The 18,002-nt window shown below is 30.7% G+C and overlaps 1 protein-coding gene across 1 annotated transcript; it reads left to right on the forward strand.

The window, feature by feature from the left end:
• Window positions 1-368: 368 nt before the first annotated feature.
• Window positions 369-1,965, forward strand: LOC124938705 (probable galacturonosyltransferase-like 7). The gene has a single exon (XM_047479200.1). It carries the CDS (start codon window positions 654-656, stop codon window positions 1,737-1,739), a length of 1,086 nt encoding a protein of 361 aa, XP_047335156.1. The 5' UTR covers window positions 369-653; the 3' UTR covers window positions 1,740-1,965.
• Window positions 1,966-18,002: the final 16,037 nt, after the last annotated feature.

An 18,002-nucleotide genomic window follows, 5' to 3' on the forward strand; every position in this document is an offset into this window, starting at 1 on the left:
CAACGATTCGTTCTTGATTTGAGTTGTTTTGGCTCAACTTCAACTATTTATACCACGTTCGTGAATTGTGCCATAGTAAACATAAATTTTCTCTTAATATTATTATTATAAAATTAACAATGGAGAACAAGAATTTATTTTTATGACATCACTTAAATTTAATATGAGATTTTTTTACCTCACCTTATCAACATCATTTATGACACCAACTTCAAACTAACCATTACTCTTATTATTATTATAATGATTTTTATAATTTTTTGTAGATTATTACATTAGTTAATTAGATAAAATAGAATAAAGTTATAATTAGAGAAAAAATAGTATGTTATATTGGCGTCTTGTAGAGTGGTGACTTGTGCTAAACATCATCTTCTCTTTAAGAAAGAGAGGACTGCAAAGCACGTCGGTGCCACAGGGAAGGAACGCCATTTCCATTTCCAGGTTCTGCTTTAAGTAAATCCATTCTTCTCTTTTCTTATTTTCTCGATTGATTTCAACTCCAATTACTCAGAGGGAGGGAGAAGGGGAAGGGGAAGAGACTTCTCCCAAACTCACTCTGGCGGTGTCATCGAAGGAACCTTAGCGTTCCTCGTCGCTTCGTTTTCTGAAGAAAGAAGAACAAGAAAAGAAGAGGCATCTACCGTTCAAAGATGCTCTGGATTATGCGATTATCTGGAATTTTCTCTGCTGCAATGGTAATCGTCGTTCTATCACCATCTCTACAGTCATTTCCACCGGCTGAAGCAATTAGATCATCAAATCTCGACGGATACTTCCGATTACCGAGTCAAAGTTCTACTACAGATAAGTTTTCCTTCAGAAAATCAAATGCATTCCACAATGCTGAAGATTGCAGTTCGTCAACAATGGGAAGAAATGGCGTATGCGATCCTTCTCTCGTTCACGTCGCAATTACTCTCGATGTCGAGTATCTTCGTGGCTCTATCGCCGCCGTTCATTCCATTCTTCAGCATTCCCGATGTCCAGAGAGCGTCTTCTTTCATTTTCTCGTATCGGATACCGATTTGAAAACCCTAGTTCGTTCAACTTTCCCGCAGTTGAAATTCAAGGTCTATTACTTCGATCCTGATATTGTTCGAAACCTTATTTCAACGTCAGTGAGGCAAGCGCTTGAGCAACCTCTGAATTACGCCAGAAATTACCTTGCCGATCTCCTAGAGCCTTGTGTTCACAGGGTTATATATCTGGACTCGGATCTAGTTGTTGTTGACGATATTTCGAAGCTATGGACAACAAAATTGGGAGGTAAGACAATTGGTGCGCCGGAATACTGTCATGCAAACTTCTCAAAGTACTTCACAGCGAGGTTTTGGTCGGAGAAGCGGTTTTCTGGCACGTTCTCCGGTCGGAATCCCTGCTATTTCAATACTGGTGTTATGGTTATAGATCTTGCCAAATGGAGGCGATTTGGATACACGAAGAAGATCGAGAGGTGGATGGATATTCAGAAGAATGAGAGGATCTATGAACTGGGTTCGCTTCCTCCATTTTTATTGGTTTTCGCCGGTCATGTTGCTCCGATCGAACACCGGTGGAATCAACATGGTTTGGGAGGGGACAATGTGAAGGGGAGCTGTAGAGATTTGCATCCAGGTCCTGTGAGTCTTCTCCATTGGAGTGGGAGTGGTAAACCTTGGCTAAGGATTGATTCTAAACAACCTTGTATTCTAGATTCATTGTGGGCACCATATGATCTGTATGCTCACTCCATGTGAATGTGGTTTTAGGAACTGTCAAACTGGTAAATTCTCTCTTCTATTTGATTTTGCCCTTGTTATCATTTCATAAATTGTTCTTACTATTTGAATTGATTTCATTTCTTATTGTTTTTTCATCACATTGATTCTCAGACTATATATGTATTATATTCCATTACTTACTTACTCTTTTGCATCTAGAATAAGAAAACAAGTAGAGTTTTGTTAAATTCAATAACATATTCATCTTGCTTGTTTTTTCTAATCAATCAGGTCAATCAGTCAGCTACATATTATTAATTACTTGATTTGCTTGCACCTTTTTACTTGACTTTCTTTTGAGTTAATTGAAGTAAATGGTTTCAGATGTGGGTTTCATTTATGGGTGTTTACTTCTGAAAGGTTGTTGCTTTATTAATGGTGTACTGGTCGGCCATTTAAGTCATGTGCACATGTTGCTTTAAGAAGATGATATTAGATGAAGAAAAAGCTTGCTTATCTCCTTAGGATTTGTTCTGTTCTGTTTATTATCTCTCAAATTATTGACCCTTAGATTTATATGGTAGTGAATAACATAGACAAGAACAGTTAAAACAGTGGTGGGTATTGATGCTAAGAAAATAAGTTGCTTTACAATGTATGTATATTTGAGGTTAAACCAACCAAAGAGGTTCTAATTGGTTGGGGGTATTGATGCCAAGAATCTAAGAATCAATGATCTCCTCCATTTTGAAAAAGTATAGCCCTCCCCCATCTTTTACAGCTGGTATTTTCCTTTTCTCAATTGGATAACCAGCTTGGATTTTCATTCATGTATTATTGGGATTTTTTGAAAAAAAGAGATCAGAGAAGAGTTAGAGTGAAGATTCTTTTTGATTGATAAATTATAAGGTAGGGGTCCAATTATAAGAGAAGATCATTGTTGCTTACATGAGGGGAGTGGGGACTGAGTGATGGATGCATTTAAACTTGATTAATTAAATAGAGATTAAGCTAATAATGAGTTTAATCCCTCTTTGTCTATTGATAGGATATAAGACTTTGCAACTAAATGATAGCTTTGATCATATAATATAATATAATATAATATATTATTGATTGACTGACAGCTTATCTCTCATAATTACTCTAATCATGCAACACTTCCCTGTTGATAGTATTTTATAAACAGCAAAATGATAAAAAGAAGTAGGTCATTCACATGGATTTAATTGCTATCTGGTTGAAAGTTCCTTTTCAATGTTTTTTTTTTTTATATATTTAAATGAACTGGATGATTGTATTGTATAATTTGATATATATATATATATATAAGAAGTGTGATTATAATAAAAGCATATTCCAACCAGACCCATTTTTATTATAAAAGATATTATAACAATAAATAGTTATTATTTTGCTTGATAAGGGAGAAGGGGGGAAGCACAGCAAAGCAATTCACATGTAATATAACTATTTTTCCCCCACTTTTCTATCAAGTGGCTTTTATTTAAGTAGGAGATGGCCTTTACGTGTCTTAGAGATAATGTTGATAATAATGCTATTTTTTATTCAATAATTTGGAAGTTATTTTAGCACTCTACATTTTGCGAGCTATTCGAATCTTGCTCGGTAAAAAGTTTATTTGAACTCATTTGTTAGTTTTAACGAGTTCAAGTTTGTTTAAAAGCTTGAAAAAATTTAAACGAGCAAACTAGAGCTTTTAAATATTTGGCTCTAGAGCTTTTAAATATTTGGCTCGTCAGTTCGCGAACATGTTCATTTAGAGACCCGTTAATGAGTTTGTAAACATGTTCTTTTATAGACTCGTTTATGAGATCGTGAAAATGGTCTTTTACTTTAGTGACTAGTTTAAAATATCGTTTCATATTTATTAATATATTGTTAAGTACACTTCAATATTTGAGTTTTTTAATGGGCTGATCCAATTTTATATTTGTTTGAATTATATATGTTAAGATTATTATGAATTTATATATGTTAGGAATATCTATTTGTTGAAGCTTATTCAAATGGGCACTTTGGTACTTTAGAAATTTGAAATCTTTGCGAGAACATTGTTTTTAGTCTAATTGTGTATCTGTTAAGGTTTGGAGATTGAATATTATATAATTTTGTGTTATAATCCTAGACTAGTGTAAACACTCGTTTTTTATACTTTGTTTGTAAACTTTAAAAAACAAAATATTTGAAATCGACGTTGTTTCGGTTCTTTGAAACAATTAAATTTCGTACAATTTAGAAATAGTATAAGAGAGGCTTAATTATTTAAATTAAACCCAAAAATTATATAAATATAATAAAAGGTTAAAAACTATTTAAAAAAAAAAATGGGACAACGGATTAAGTATGTAGCCTGCAAATACACTTAATCATTTAACCAGGCGTAGAACTTGCCGCCCGACGGGCTCGAACCCAGGAACTTAGGGTTGGTATTCACCTCTTTTTGCAAACACTAAATGTTGTTAGCCTAGTTGGTTAAAAACTATTTAAATTAAAGCCTAAAAATATATAAATAAAGAGGCTTAATTATTCAGAATAAATTAAAGCTTATATAAAAAAACATAAACAAAAAAGTGAACTAATTGTATTTGTTTGCCCAAGGAACAAAAGGGCTTTTTCTTTTTTCTTTTGATTTGCTGGCCCAAAAAGGAACGTAACCCTTTACATGCAGTTGGACGCCTCCAACGCGTGATGAACGTTTCCCCACGACCCTCCGAACGGGTTCAGATCAACTATTCCACCTTGTTCCAAAATATCAAAACGACATAGGATTTTTATGATTTAATTAACAATGAAAATGAAACTCGTATATTTCCTTATTCTCTTGTTTCTTCATTTTCTCAACGCAGTATTTTTATGATCACTATTCCTTTTCTTTCTCAAATTTTTAAGCAGTTTAAGCTCTTCACGTCAATGTATGTGGAACCCTAATTTATTTTCGGATGAATACATCTTCACGAGTTAAGCCTAAGGTAAATCTTTCAGAAAAAGTTAAGGTTGATTCATTTAAAAAATTTAGTGTTTATTCGTTTAGCAGAAATTTGATACGGTAAAGTTAGGAGCTCTGAATGTCCACAAAGAAGCTGGATATATACATAATTCATTTTGAAGATTATCCGGTGATAACCCGACCAGGGAGTCGTTTCCAAATTTTTTTCTAATTTTCCGGGGAAAGATATATTTTGCATAAATAATATATTTTTGTCTAATTTTTTATTATAATTTTGTACAAATGAATTCTGTATATATGAAAGGTATAAATTTATCAATTTTTTTTCCAATAAAGATTGTCCCAACTTTACTAATTGTAAAATGTGGGAAGTATATACTAGAAACTTACTGCTTTAAAATGCTTCCTTTGTTAATGTTAATAACAAGTTCAATGCAGATTCAAAACACGCTTTCTTAAAACTCAAGGTAACAACAATACATAAACGTGACTTTCCTAAAACTTACCATTTGGCGAGCCTTGTCATATTTATATTTTTTTACATAGTCTGATTTTTTCAACAAATTGTTCAATGTTCCGCATCTTATACGTTATAAAGATATGCAAAACTTACCGTAAATATATTTTTTTTATTAGGTAAAATTATGAGCTTTTTTGAGGTTTTATTGTACATAAGCTCCCATCTTTAAATTTTTATTTCTATTATTTTATTTAAATTTTAAGTCTAAGTTTTCTTTTTCAATTGTTTGAATAATCATATTTTTAGAAATGATTTGTGTTATATAGTATAATGCAGCCATGTGCTCACGTGGAAAAAGAACAATATTAGTGACATTGAAGAATACTAATCCAGGAAAGAGATTTTGGTCATGTCCTAATTGGCCGGTATATTTATTAAATATATGTTGATAATTCTTATCTTGTAAGTTGTAAATCTTTATTTTTGTATCAATTATTTTAGCAAGGTTCTTAAGCATGTCTATTTTTTTAATAATATGTTCCAAAAATTTGTCAAAGAGCTAAAAATATTATACTTAGTTTGTTGAGATGTGTGAATGAAAAAAGATGTTAAAATTAAAAAAGTGGAGGTGATACTTGAAAAACATAGATGAAGAGAATAGAAATTATGTGTGGTAATTATTGTATTGTTAATATATAATTATTGTATTGTTAATCATATATATATTACTAATTAGTTTAAAATATTTACAACTTGAGGTAAGTTACTGATTAATATTTTCATTTAATGCAAATGATAAAATTGACTCAAATTATGACAAATTATTATATATATTTAGATGAAAAAATCAAAGCAAGACAATATAAAGGAGAAGGTTGAATGGAAATTGTAGCAAATGTTTTATTTTTAAACCTTTGCTTGATAGGCTTCTATTGTGTAACTAATTCATAATGTTTTAAACATTTTGTATTTACTAATAACAACGATAAGTAATTACATAAAGACATTATATTTATTTAGAAACAAATAAATTCATATTATAGCATGAATGAACTGTACAAATGAATAAGTATAACAATATTTACCTGAATTATCCTTATACTTTGGTTATGAGTCTTAAAAATAAACTAATAATTTTGCAATGTTTAAAAATCATCAAATATATATATATATATATATGAATATACACTAAAAATCACTCAAATAAAAACATTTTCTAAAAATCACTAAAGTTTACATACAATCACAACAAAAACACTACACTTTGACATTATATCACTTATTGTATTCCAAATAGAGAAAAATTTCTATTTTACAAATATTATTGCATCATTCTCTAATTTGTTTATCGGCATCCTTCGGCCTCTTGCCTCTAAGAAGAACCAATATCAATTTGTTGTTCCGGCTACAACAATAATAAATGTTTGAAATCATTCAATAATTAATCAACAATATTCTCTAATTTAATAAAATAAACATTTGAATATATGACTAAATACTATTTGTATAACAATAAATACCAATTATGTATTCGACCAAAACATCGAAGGTTGTAAACTACAATAAAATATGATAATTACATATTTGTTTCAATTGATTAATAAATATTTTAAAAATAGAATTACGAATGTACCTGAAAATACGGTACAAATAAAACTTGTGAGTTTCAGATATACTTAAACTATCAACGGAATCATAAGTACATGCTTATGAGTTATCAACTAAAATAAAAAAAAAATATAGTTTTAAAACTTTTGATATCAATTATAACATTATTGTCCAAAAAAAAAAAAATAAAAAAAAATATATAAACATAATTCATCCGATGTTGATATTGTCGTAAGACAGAATTGTTCAACAGAAATGTAAGATTCAAAAAAATTTATATTCAGATTCTCCAAAATTATGCCAGCATGATAAAATAACTTAGGGTACAACAACTTGCCTAGAGAAATAACAAATTTTCATTTCTGTTTTTATCATCATCCAATAACTGTATTTTAAAATATTATCATCTTGAAAATCCCAACTAACATATATGAACTATTCATACGAGAACGAATGTACAACAACATATTAATATATATTCATTTCATTAGTAACATCACCATCTATATTAATATAATTCATTTCATAGGCAATAAATAAATAAATAAATAAATAAATATATATATATATAATTCATTTCATAGGCAATAAATAAATAAATAAATATATATATATATATATTTATTTATTTATTTATTGCCTATGAAATGAATTATATTAATATAGATGGTGATGTTACTAATGAAATGAATATATATTAATATGTATGTTGTCTATGAAATGAATATATATTAATATATATTTTTGAAGATATTAATATATTTTCCCTAAAAAAAATATATTAATATATATGGTGATGCTACTGATATAGATATGTTATAAGAGGAGAAAAATCCAGAATCACCTCCTACTCTTATAAATGCATTTTATTAATTAAAATGTCCTCATGCTTAGATCTATAGCTTTCAACTATGTCAAATGGAGCAGATAAGTAAGATTACGAATATACCTAAGAATACGGTGCTAACAGAATTTGTGAAGCTTGAATTTTATACATACTCAAACTATCAACAAAATCACCAAATACATGCATATGTGTTAACAAAACAATTAGTTTTAAATTTTTTTGACATCCATTACAACAATATTGCATCATTAAAACAATTCTAAACACAATTCACCTGTTGTTGATATTGTCCATCAGGCACACATGAAATAGACCCGGTTAGTGATGGTTGATTGATCATTTTCAAAGGTTTTCTCTTTTTTGAAATCTTTTCTAGGCCATCTTTTAATCTCTTGCCTGAAACTGTTTTTTAATCCTTTTTACATAGAATAGATTGCCCTTCATTAGTTTCTATCTCCTCTTTATTATTGAGAAGACTAGAGGTAGTTGGCTCAATAAATTACAAATTCGCATCCACCACCTTACGCTAACCGAAAAGACTATCTTTAACAATCTTGTAGTGTTTTTGTTCTCCGCTTCTTTGATACTCAATTGAACAAACAACCCACACAGTTCTTTATATCTGATATTTTGAAGTATTTTATGCTCTAAAGACTGTTCATCAACATTTGAATCTTTGACTCCAACATATCCAACCTTAGCACCTCGTGTCCATCTTTTCAATGTGTACTCATTAGGAATGTCATAGACATTGGTGATCGTATATATTTTCAAAACATGAGAACACAAGATTCCCACAAACTCAAATTTTCTGCAATCACACTCAATTCTAAGATTACAAATATACCTAAGAATATGGTGCTAATCGAATTTGTGAAGCTTGAATTTCAGACATACTCAAACTATCAACGAAATCACCAAATACATGCGTATGTATTAACAAAATAATTAGTTTTAAATTTTTTTTACATCCATTACAACAATATTGCATCACTAAAACAATTCTAAACACAATTCACCTGTTGTTGATATTGTCCATCTGGCACACATGAAATATACCCAGTTAGTGATGGTTGATTGATATTTTTTTTAAAGGTTTTCTCTTTTTTGAAATCTTTTCTAGGCCATCTTTTAATCTCTTGCCTGAAACTATTTTTTAATCATTTTCTCCATAGAATGCCCTTCATTAGTTTATATCTCCTCTTTATTATTGAGAAGACTAGAGGTAGTTGGCTCAATAAATTGCAAATTCGCATCTACCACCTTACACTAATCGAAAAGACTGTCTTTAACAATCTTGTCAGTGTTTTTGCTCTCCGCTTCCTTGATACTCAACTGAACAAACAACCCACACGGTTCTTTATATATATATATATATATATATGATATTTTGAAGTATTTTATGCTCCAAAGACTGTTCATCAACATTTGAATCTTTGACACCAACATATCCAAGCTTAGCACCTCGTGTCCATCTTTTCAATGTGTACTCATTAGGAATGTCATAGACATTGGTGATTGTATATATTTTCAAAACATGAGAACACAAGATTCCCGCAAACTCAAATTTTCTACAATCACACTCAACTCTAAGATTACAAATATACCTAAGAATATGGTGCTAACAGAATTTGTGAAGCTTGAATTTCAGACATACTCAAACTATCAACGAAATCACCAAATACATGCGTATGTATTAACAAAACAATTAGTTAAAATTTTTTTTGACATCCATTACAACAATATTGCATTACTAAAACAATTTTAAACACAGGTCACCTATTGTTGATATTGTCCATCAGGCACACATGAAATAGACCCGGTTAGTGATGGTTGATTGATCTTTTTCAAAGGTTTTCTCTTTTTTAAATCTTTTCTAGGCCATCTTTTAATCTCTTGCCTGAAGCTGGTTTTTAATCATTTTCTCCATAGAATTCCCTTCATCAGTTTCTATCTCCTCTTTATTATTGAGAAGACTAGAGGTAGTTGGCTCAATAAATTGCAAATTCGCATCTACCACCTTACATTAACCGAAAAGACTATCTTTAACAATCTTGTAAGTGTTTTTGCTCTCCGCTTCCTTGATACTCAACTGAAAAAACAACCCACACAGTTCTTTATATATGATATTTTGAAGTATTTTATGCTCCAAAGACTGTTCATCAACATTTGAATCTTTGACTCCAACATATTCAACCTTAGCACCTCGTGTCAATCTTTTCAATGTGTACTCACTAGGAATGTCATAGACATTGGTGATCGTATATATTTTCAAAATATGAGAACACAAGATTCCCGCAAACTCAAATTTTCTACAATCACACTCAACTCTAAGATTACAAATATACCTAAGAATACCTAAGAATATGGTGCTAACAGAATTTGTGAAGCTTGAATTTTAGACATACTCAAACTATCAACGAAATCACCAAATACATGCGTATGTATTAACAAAACAATTAGTTTTAAATTTTTTTTGACATCCATTACAACAATATTGCATCACTTAAACAATTCTAAACACAATTCACCTGTTGTTGATATTTCCATCAGACACACATAAAATATACCCGGTTAGTGATGGTTGATTGATATTTTTCAAAGGTTTTCTCTTTTTTGAAATATTTTATAGGCCATCTTTTAATCTCTTGCCTGAAACTGTTTTTTTTAATCCTTTTCTCCATAGAATGCCCTTCATCAGTTTCTATCTCCTCTTTATTATTGAGAAGACTAGAGGTAGTTGGCTCATTAAATTGCAAATTTGCATCTACCACCTTACACTAATTGAAAAGACTATCTTTAACAATCTTGTAAGTGTTTTTGCTCTCCGTTTCCTTGATACTCAACTGAACAAACAACCCACACAGTTCTTTATACCTGATATTTTGAAGTATTTTATGCTCCAAAGACTGTTCATCAACATTTGAATCTTTGACTCCAATATATCCAACCTTAGCACCTCGTGCCCATCTTTACAATGTATACTCATTAGGAATGTCATAGACATTGGTGATCGTATATTATATTCATATTTAAATCTTAATTATTAATTTATAATTTTCTTTCAATAAAAGTCAAATTAACTTAAAATTGTACAAATTTCTGTCTAATCTACATATTAAATAAATCAAAAAAACTTCTGAATCTAAATCTTAAACTCGATAAGATCAAATATTTAATAACCACAATATATTTAAATTTATATGTAGTACAAATTAGGTATGAATTAAAATAATTTTTCATTTTGAATTTAATGCCTAAAATATTTTTTCAATTTTGAATTTAATGCCTATTTAATTTTTTTTATTAATTAAAGAAACTAGAGTTTTTCACAAGTCTCACTTCAATTTGAAGCAGTAACAATATTTATTATTTGTTTACCTACTAGATAAATTGTTTAAAGACTCAATTATTATTTGAGGGTCGAACTTAAGACGTTCTAACTAAATGAGATTTAAAATTTGAATTGTGTCATAAAATTTGAACAAGTATTAAAATTTTAACTTTTTAAGAGACAAAATATGTGTTATCTTATTTTAACGTATCTTTTTTCATTTTTCTAATTAATTTGTCACGTTTTTAAATGAAATAATATTTAAAGACGTTTTTGACGTATTTATTAAAATTGAGTATTGTTTTCGAGATTTACGCATTCTAATTTGTTTAAAGTTGTTTATATGATTACAAAAATATATAATCTATGAAAAGATTTGAGAAATTTTGAATGTAGATAGATTTTGTATTTATTTTTCAAATAACTTCATCACAGCCTAACATTGTGTATGGTCTACTAATTTGGATATATTTATGTTTTAAATTGAGTATTTTTTAGAAATATACGTGTTCAAAATTGTCGAATATAGTTTGAATATCTTACAAAATATGTAATGTGTGAAAATATATTGAACCTACTACTATTTCAGCTCTTATCCATGTTTTCGAAATAAAGAGTTGTTATTTTGTTTGTACAAATGTGATAAATTAATTAAGAAAATGAAACTTCTATGTTATAAAGCAAGAATATAAACGTTATTTTTAAAAAAAATATTAAATTACTAAAATTATGATAGTTGAAACTCCATATGATACAATTTAAAGTTTGAGCCCCATCTCGTAAAAACGATAAAAAATTACGAGTCCCAAATTTAGAAATTATGTCATTGTTTAAAATTTTAATTAATATTATGCATGGTTGATCATTTATACCAATAACATTAACTTTCACTAGTGAAAAATACATCAGCGACGCATACACCATCGCTAAAACACATAATACTTATGTTAATACTTATTAGCATCAGCGAACAAAACCGTCGACTGTCGTCGTTAAAAGATAATGATTTTTAACCACGACGATATTCCCCTAATGTCGACGTTGATATCGTTTTCTGATTCTATTATTAACGTCGGCGTTAGGGGAATGTCGACGTTAATATCGTTTTTATCAACGTCGGCGTTAGGGGAATGCCAACGTTAATATCATTTTTAATCAACGTCGATGTTAGGGAAATACCGACGTTAATATCAATTTCTATCAACGTTGACGCTCCCATAATGCCGACATTAATGTTGTTCTTCATCAACGTCGACGCTCTCCTAACGCCGACATTAATGTTGTTCTTCATCAACGTCGGCGCTCCCCTAAGACCGACATTGATAATGCGTGCTCTTGGGTTTTTATGAAATTTCTAGTTCTCTTATTAACGTCGACATTCACCTGACGCCGACGTTAATGTTGTTCTTCATCAACGTTGGCATTCACCTAACGCCGACGTTGATAATGCGTGCTCTCGTGTTTTTGGCATTTTTTTGAATTTTATTAAACCTGTTTCATATGTTATTGTACTACTATTAGCAAAAAAAGATCATTCATAAATAAAAATCAATTCTAAATTTCAACAAAAATCTCAAATTGTATTAATACAAAAATCTTAAATCATATGTCAATAACTACTGATTGGGGGAGGATGGGGCATCCAAGACATAAGCGTCTGTATAGCCTCTTGTTGTGCACATATTATTGTGCGCATCTCTTTCATTTGACGTTCTTTTTGTGCGCACATCTCCTCCATTTGACGTGCCTGTTGTGCCTGCATCTCTTCCATCACCTACATCTGTACTTGCATGTTCTTGTTCTCCTCGACCAACGCTTCTATCTATTGACGTTGTGACACGCGTGCGCTGTTGACGCTCGAGGAAGAAATTTCCCGTTGATCGGATCTAAAGTGCGTTGGACGTATTCCCGATCCCATCCTTGTAACCCCCTTGTCTCTATGGTCCCAAAGCAGCCTCATACACGTCAAATGACGACATATCAGGGTTTGTTTGTAACTGCTCGCGCATCACAATCTAAAATCACGTACAACATTGTTAGTAATTTTAAACTTAGACATGCAAACTAAAACGATATAAATGATTATAACTTATGACGACCTGCTGAACATGGGGAGAAGGCAAGGGAGTTAGATTCTCGCATGTCGCTCTCCTAATATGTGCATGTAGGAAGAAGTCTGCATAACTAGGGGCTTGTTCATTCTCCCTCTCCTATAAAAATAACATACATATATACCATCTGTTAAATATTATAAAATTTTAATACTCTTACTAAAATTTACCATATGTCGCTCCACTTGCGAAAATGGTCAGCTGCCGGTGTGCCGGGCTGGGTGCATACCAATTTTGTTTTATTGCCGAAGTTGGTCATATTTTCTTTATGCAATTATAAGATGGTTATAGTTGTTATTTAATAGTTGATTAAAATTATTAATTACTAATATACCTTAAATTCAGTCGTGAAGTAGTGATGGTTAAGGAGATAATTCTAATATTCGAAGTCGAATTCAGGAAGAGGGTTTAGTCTGATTCTCTCCTCATCGTCATTATGTGGGTTGATGTATTTTTTCTTGTTCGTATATCTCCACATATCCCATGCTTTCTTCACTTGTGGCATCACCCTATCTTTGTAAGAGTCAATGAGATTGACTGTTGTAGACTTGAAAGGATCCTGAAAAATAACAACAAATTTTAGGATTATGAAAGATTCAAATTACACGTTAAAAATATCAAACTCACGGATATGGATTCCATATATGGTTTAACTGGGAATGTGACAGATCATACCAATTTTTTAGACAATGTCGCACCACCCTGGTATTCTAGACAATGTTGTAAATATGCCGAGACCAGTAGCAAGCGTTATCGCATGCGGTTTTCCATCAATCTCCCTAAACTCCAAGCCCATCATGTCCCTAGTTGCCAGTTTCCCGAGAACCGTATTTTTGGTCTTCCCTGTCCCCTCCTAGATGAAGTCCCTGTAAAATAACAGTGAAACGATATTTATTAAAATTTATATAATCATTTAAATATCAAGTATAAGTTGTAATTAACTATCTGCAGTCTCGGGAACGGAGGAATCCTCCGGGGTGACAGACACCGCGGGAATGGTGGAATCATCCAGTCCCTCAATGTATGGAAGTGATCCAAAATAGCTCATATGCTCATCGGACTGTACGTCATTTGTACGAGCTTGGAGATTGTCTAAATGTCTCGGCTAGAGAATCCTCAAGAACATATTGAAATTTATTTGAAGAGATTTTATGAGGTTTAATTAGATTCTTTCTTATGGAAGTTTTTTTCAAGTTTCTTCATATCTACAGTGTAAATTGTGAGTATTAAGTTGATTAACCTATATTCATTAGAAAACAAATATTAGTAATATCAAGTAATTAAATAAGAAGACTTGAATAGACAATAGACAATGAGGCTCTCTTGGGAAATCTTCATCTTCAATTTCCTTCTGATCAATTGAAGATGGAGAGTTCCTTGAAGAGAATGATGATCATTGAGAAAATTCCTAAAGGAGAAGTGCTTCTAAACAATAGACAATCAGACTCTCCTAGGAAATCTCCACATTCAATTTCTCTTTAACCAATTGAAGATGAATATTTCCTAGAAGAGATTAATGATCATTGAGAAAAACCCTTAAGGAGAAGCGAGAGAGGAGCGTGCTATGTGACTGTAGTAAATAGTTTCTCCTTGTGATCTTCGACCAATGTGTTTATAACCAATAAATAATTATGCTCTCCGAAGAAATCTTCAATTTTTCTTTTAACAAATTGAAGATGGAGATATCTCATAAGAAATTGAGAAGAGTCTGATTAGATATTGGTTAGAAGGAAATCAGTAGTTTCACTTATTTGGCAATCTCAAATTCCTTAAGGAAAAATGAGAGAGGAGTGTGCTATTTACAGGTCATGAAACTTATTTTACAATAAATATATACGACGACATTTATCGGTAGGTCTTTGATAGTCTAAAGACTATTAAGGACGATAATAGCATAATGTCGTGGCTAATATTCTATAATATTAGCCACGACATTATGCTATCATCGTCCATAATAGTTTTTAGAATATTAGCCACGATGATAACATAATGTCGTGGCAAATATTATAGTTTATTAGCCATGACATTATGCTATCGCCATGGCTAATATTCTTTTTAAAAATTGCAGAGAAACATGACTTTTAGCCACGGTGTTCACATCGAAAACCGTCACTAATAAGAATGGCGGGAGAGAGACGGGAAACCCAGACTATTAGCGACGGCGCCGACAAAAAAAGTCGTGGCTGATAATTTTTTTAACCACGGCGGTTAAGTCGCCGACACTAATAATATTTATTAACCATGGCGTAACTTCGCCTTCACAAATGTTCGTCGTTAAAAACCCTAGTTTTACTAGTGTTTACTAGGTTTGTTAGGATTTTTGTCCAAAAAAACTTTATTTCATAAAAAACCGAGTTTTCTGAAATTTGTGTATGAAAAATACTAACATATTTTTATTATTTAAAATTAAAAATTGTTTGTATTTTACTTAACAATTTAAATGATTTAATGATTATAATGATATTGATATAATAGAAAAAGAGTTTGTAAAAAAAATTAAAATTATTAAGATCTAATATTTATTTCTTTGTTAACAATTTGACTTATACATTACTTCACAAAATATTAATTTGAATTTGAATTTATTTCCACGAACACGACTATGGTGTAAGAATATAGAAGGAGATTGTATTGAATGATTTCTGAATTGCATAGGTTATGTCTCTTATATAGACATTAAATTAGATTTATAAGTAAATTAATATAATATAATATAATATCGATATTATCACAATTTATCATATTGTGATAATATCTTACATATATATCATCTTTATATTATATATCAAATATATTAGATTGATTATATTTATTATACCCCAGGTGAGCGATGTATGTTGATATTTGATCGAACTCTTTAAAAAGAACCCGAAAAACCCCCAAACAACGATGATATAACAACCGAAGTCAAAGAAGGTATCCCAGTCAGAGTAGAAGCAGATAAAAATCCAAGCGCTACTGAGGTCGCAAATGATACGAAAGTAGATGTACCAAAAGGAGACGATGATGCACTAGTTGCCATCCCAAAAGGAGGAGATGACGAAGAACTAGCAACGGTTGATCCAAATCCTAATGAAGGAGTGGAGGTTGTGGAAGTCATTGTGTTGGTTAAGAAAGATTCGAAAGGAACAAATGTTCTAGTTGCGCCAAATCGAATGGAAGGTGTGGAAGCGGCTGAAGCCGAGACACCAGTTGTTCCAAAGGAAGGCGTTAAAACCGTGGCACCATTTGTTCCGAATCCGGAGGCAGGGGAACCACTTGCTCTAAAACCAAAGGAACTAGCGGAAACGAATGACGCTAGGGTTAGGTTTGAAGAAAACATAGAAAATGATGAACCGAACAGTGAAGAAGATAAGGTAGTGGGCGGCACAAAGGAGAATAGCGAAGAGGAGGAAGAATAATAAATGGAGAGAGGTAGTAGAACTTTATTTGAGCCCTCCATCAATGGTTAAAGTAACCATTGATGGAGGCAGCATAAGACTATAATTTGTGCTCGAGGACAAAATTTTGACTCTGATACCATGTAAGAATATGAAGGAGATTGTATTAAAAAATTTCTAAATTAGATAAGGTATGTTTTTTATATAGACATTAAACTAGACTTATAAGGAAACTAAATATAATAATATAATATCAATATGATCACAATTTATCATAGTGTGATAATATCTTACCAATATATTATCTTTATATTATATCTCCAATATAATAGATTAATTATATTAATTATATGATGATTGTTTCACTCTTCATCTTCTCATTCTCCTCTTCCATGGAGGACTATGACTAACTTTTTACGTCTCTTGTACAATTTCTCTATTAATTTTCCCTTCAACCTTTTTATGTTTATAAATATAAAACTATTAATAATTTTATCACCCATTTTGGTTTCAATTTCTAATATAATATAAAGAAATGGGAAAATGTTAATAATTAAAAATTCATATTATTTTCATACCTGATTAGAAATAGATTGAGCAGGAATGAATGAATAATTGTTTCCATTTGACGAAAAAAGTTGGTCACAATCCTCCTCGGACAAGGAGAATATGAAAAGCGATATGAGTCTGTAGATAATGTTGTTCACGTAGAGTTGGTCACAAACCTCGTCGGAGGAGGTGATAAAGAATGTGATAAATCATTAGATAATATTGATGCCGCATATTTATTAATATTAAGCATTGAAAAGTCAATTATTTCAATGAATTTGGGAGTTTGGAAAGCTTTTAGAAGTATAAGACAACTATAAAATCGTAGGAATTTTGTTTTAGAAGGGAATAGAAGTGGAAGAATGATCATTGGGATATAAAATGGAAGGAAGATCGTTGAAAAATAAAAAAAAATGGACAAGATTGAACTTGAACCACGCGAGTGAAAATTGAGTTATAAAAAAATTGACGGGTTAAGGGTTTTGATTGTGGTGAACGCATCGGGAGAACAAGCGATTTATAGGAGAAAGACTGACAAATGTGTGCGGTTAATCTCTCAATGCAAAAGTGTTGACTATTTTTTTTTTTACCAAAAATAACGAATTTTAAAAATAATTAATGTTATATATCATTTAGATCATCATAATAATTACACTAATCAATTATATTTTATATTAAATTATAGTCTAATAAAACATGTATATCTTTTTTTAATGAGTTTTTTTTTTTTTTTAGTTTTCAATCCATTTCTTATCTTTATCTTATGTCAAAAATATAAATAAAGTGATAGTGATAAAATCTTGTCATACTTATCAACTCAAAGAAAATGTTTATCTTTAGTTTCTCAAATAATTCAAGACAATCAATCAAGTTTACAAATGTGAATGCAAGAACAATTCTACAATTGTAAACATAATTTACTATTCTAAATCTCAATAATTAAATGTCATTATAATTTTTATGGTCACAGATTAATGACATACAAGTAGATTATTAATCTTTATCCTTAATGTTTTAATATGTATACAATAATAGTGAG

This window comes from Impatiens glandulifera, chromosome 5, assembly GCF_907164915.1.
Source record: "Impatiens glandulifera chromosome 5, dImpGla2.1, whole genome shotgun sequence".
Classification (NCBI taxonomy): domain Eukaryota; kingdom Viridiplantae; phylum Streptophyta; class Magnoliopsida; order Ericales; family Balsaminaceae; genus Impatiens; species Impatiens glandulifera.

Coding starts and splice junctions, on each gene's coding strand:
- LOC124938705 (XM_047479200.1), top strand. CDS start 654: ATGCTCTGGATTATGCGATTATCTGGAATTTTCTCTGCTGCAATGGTA.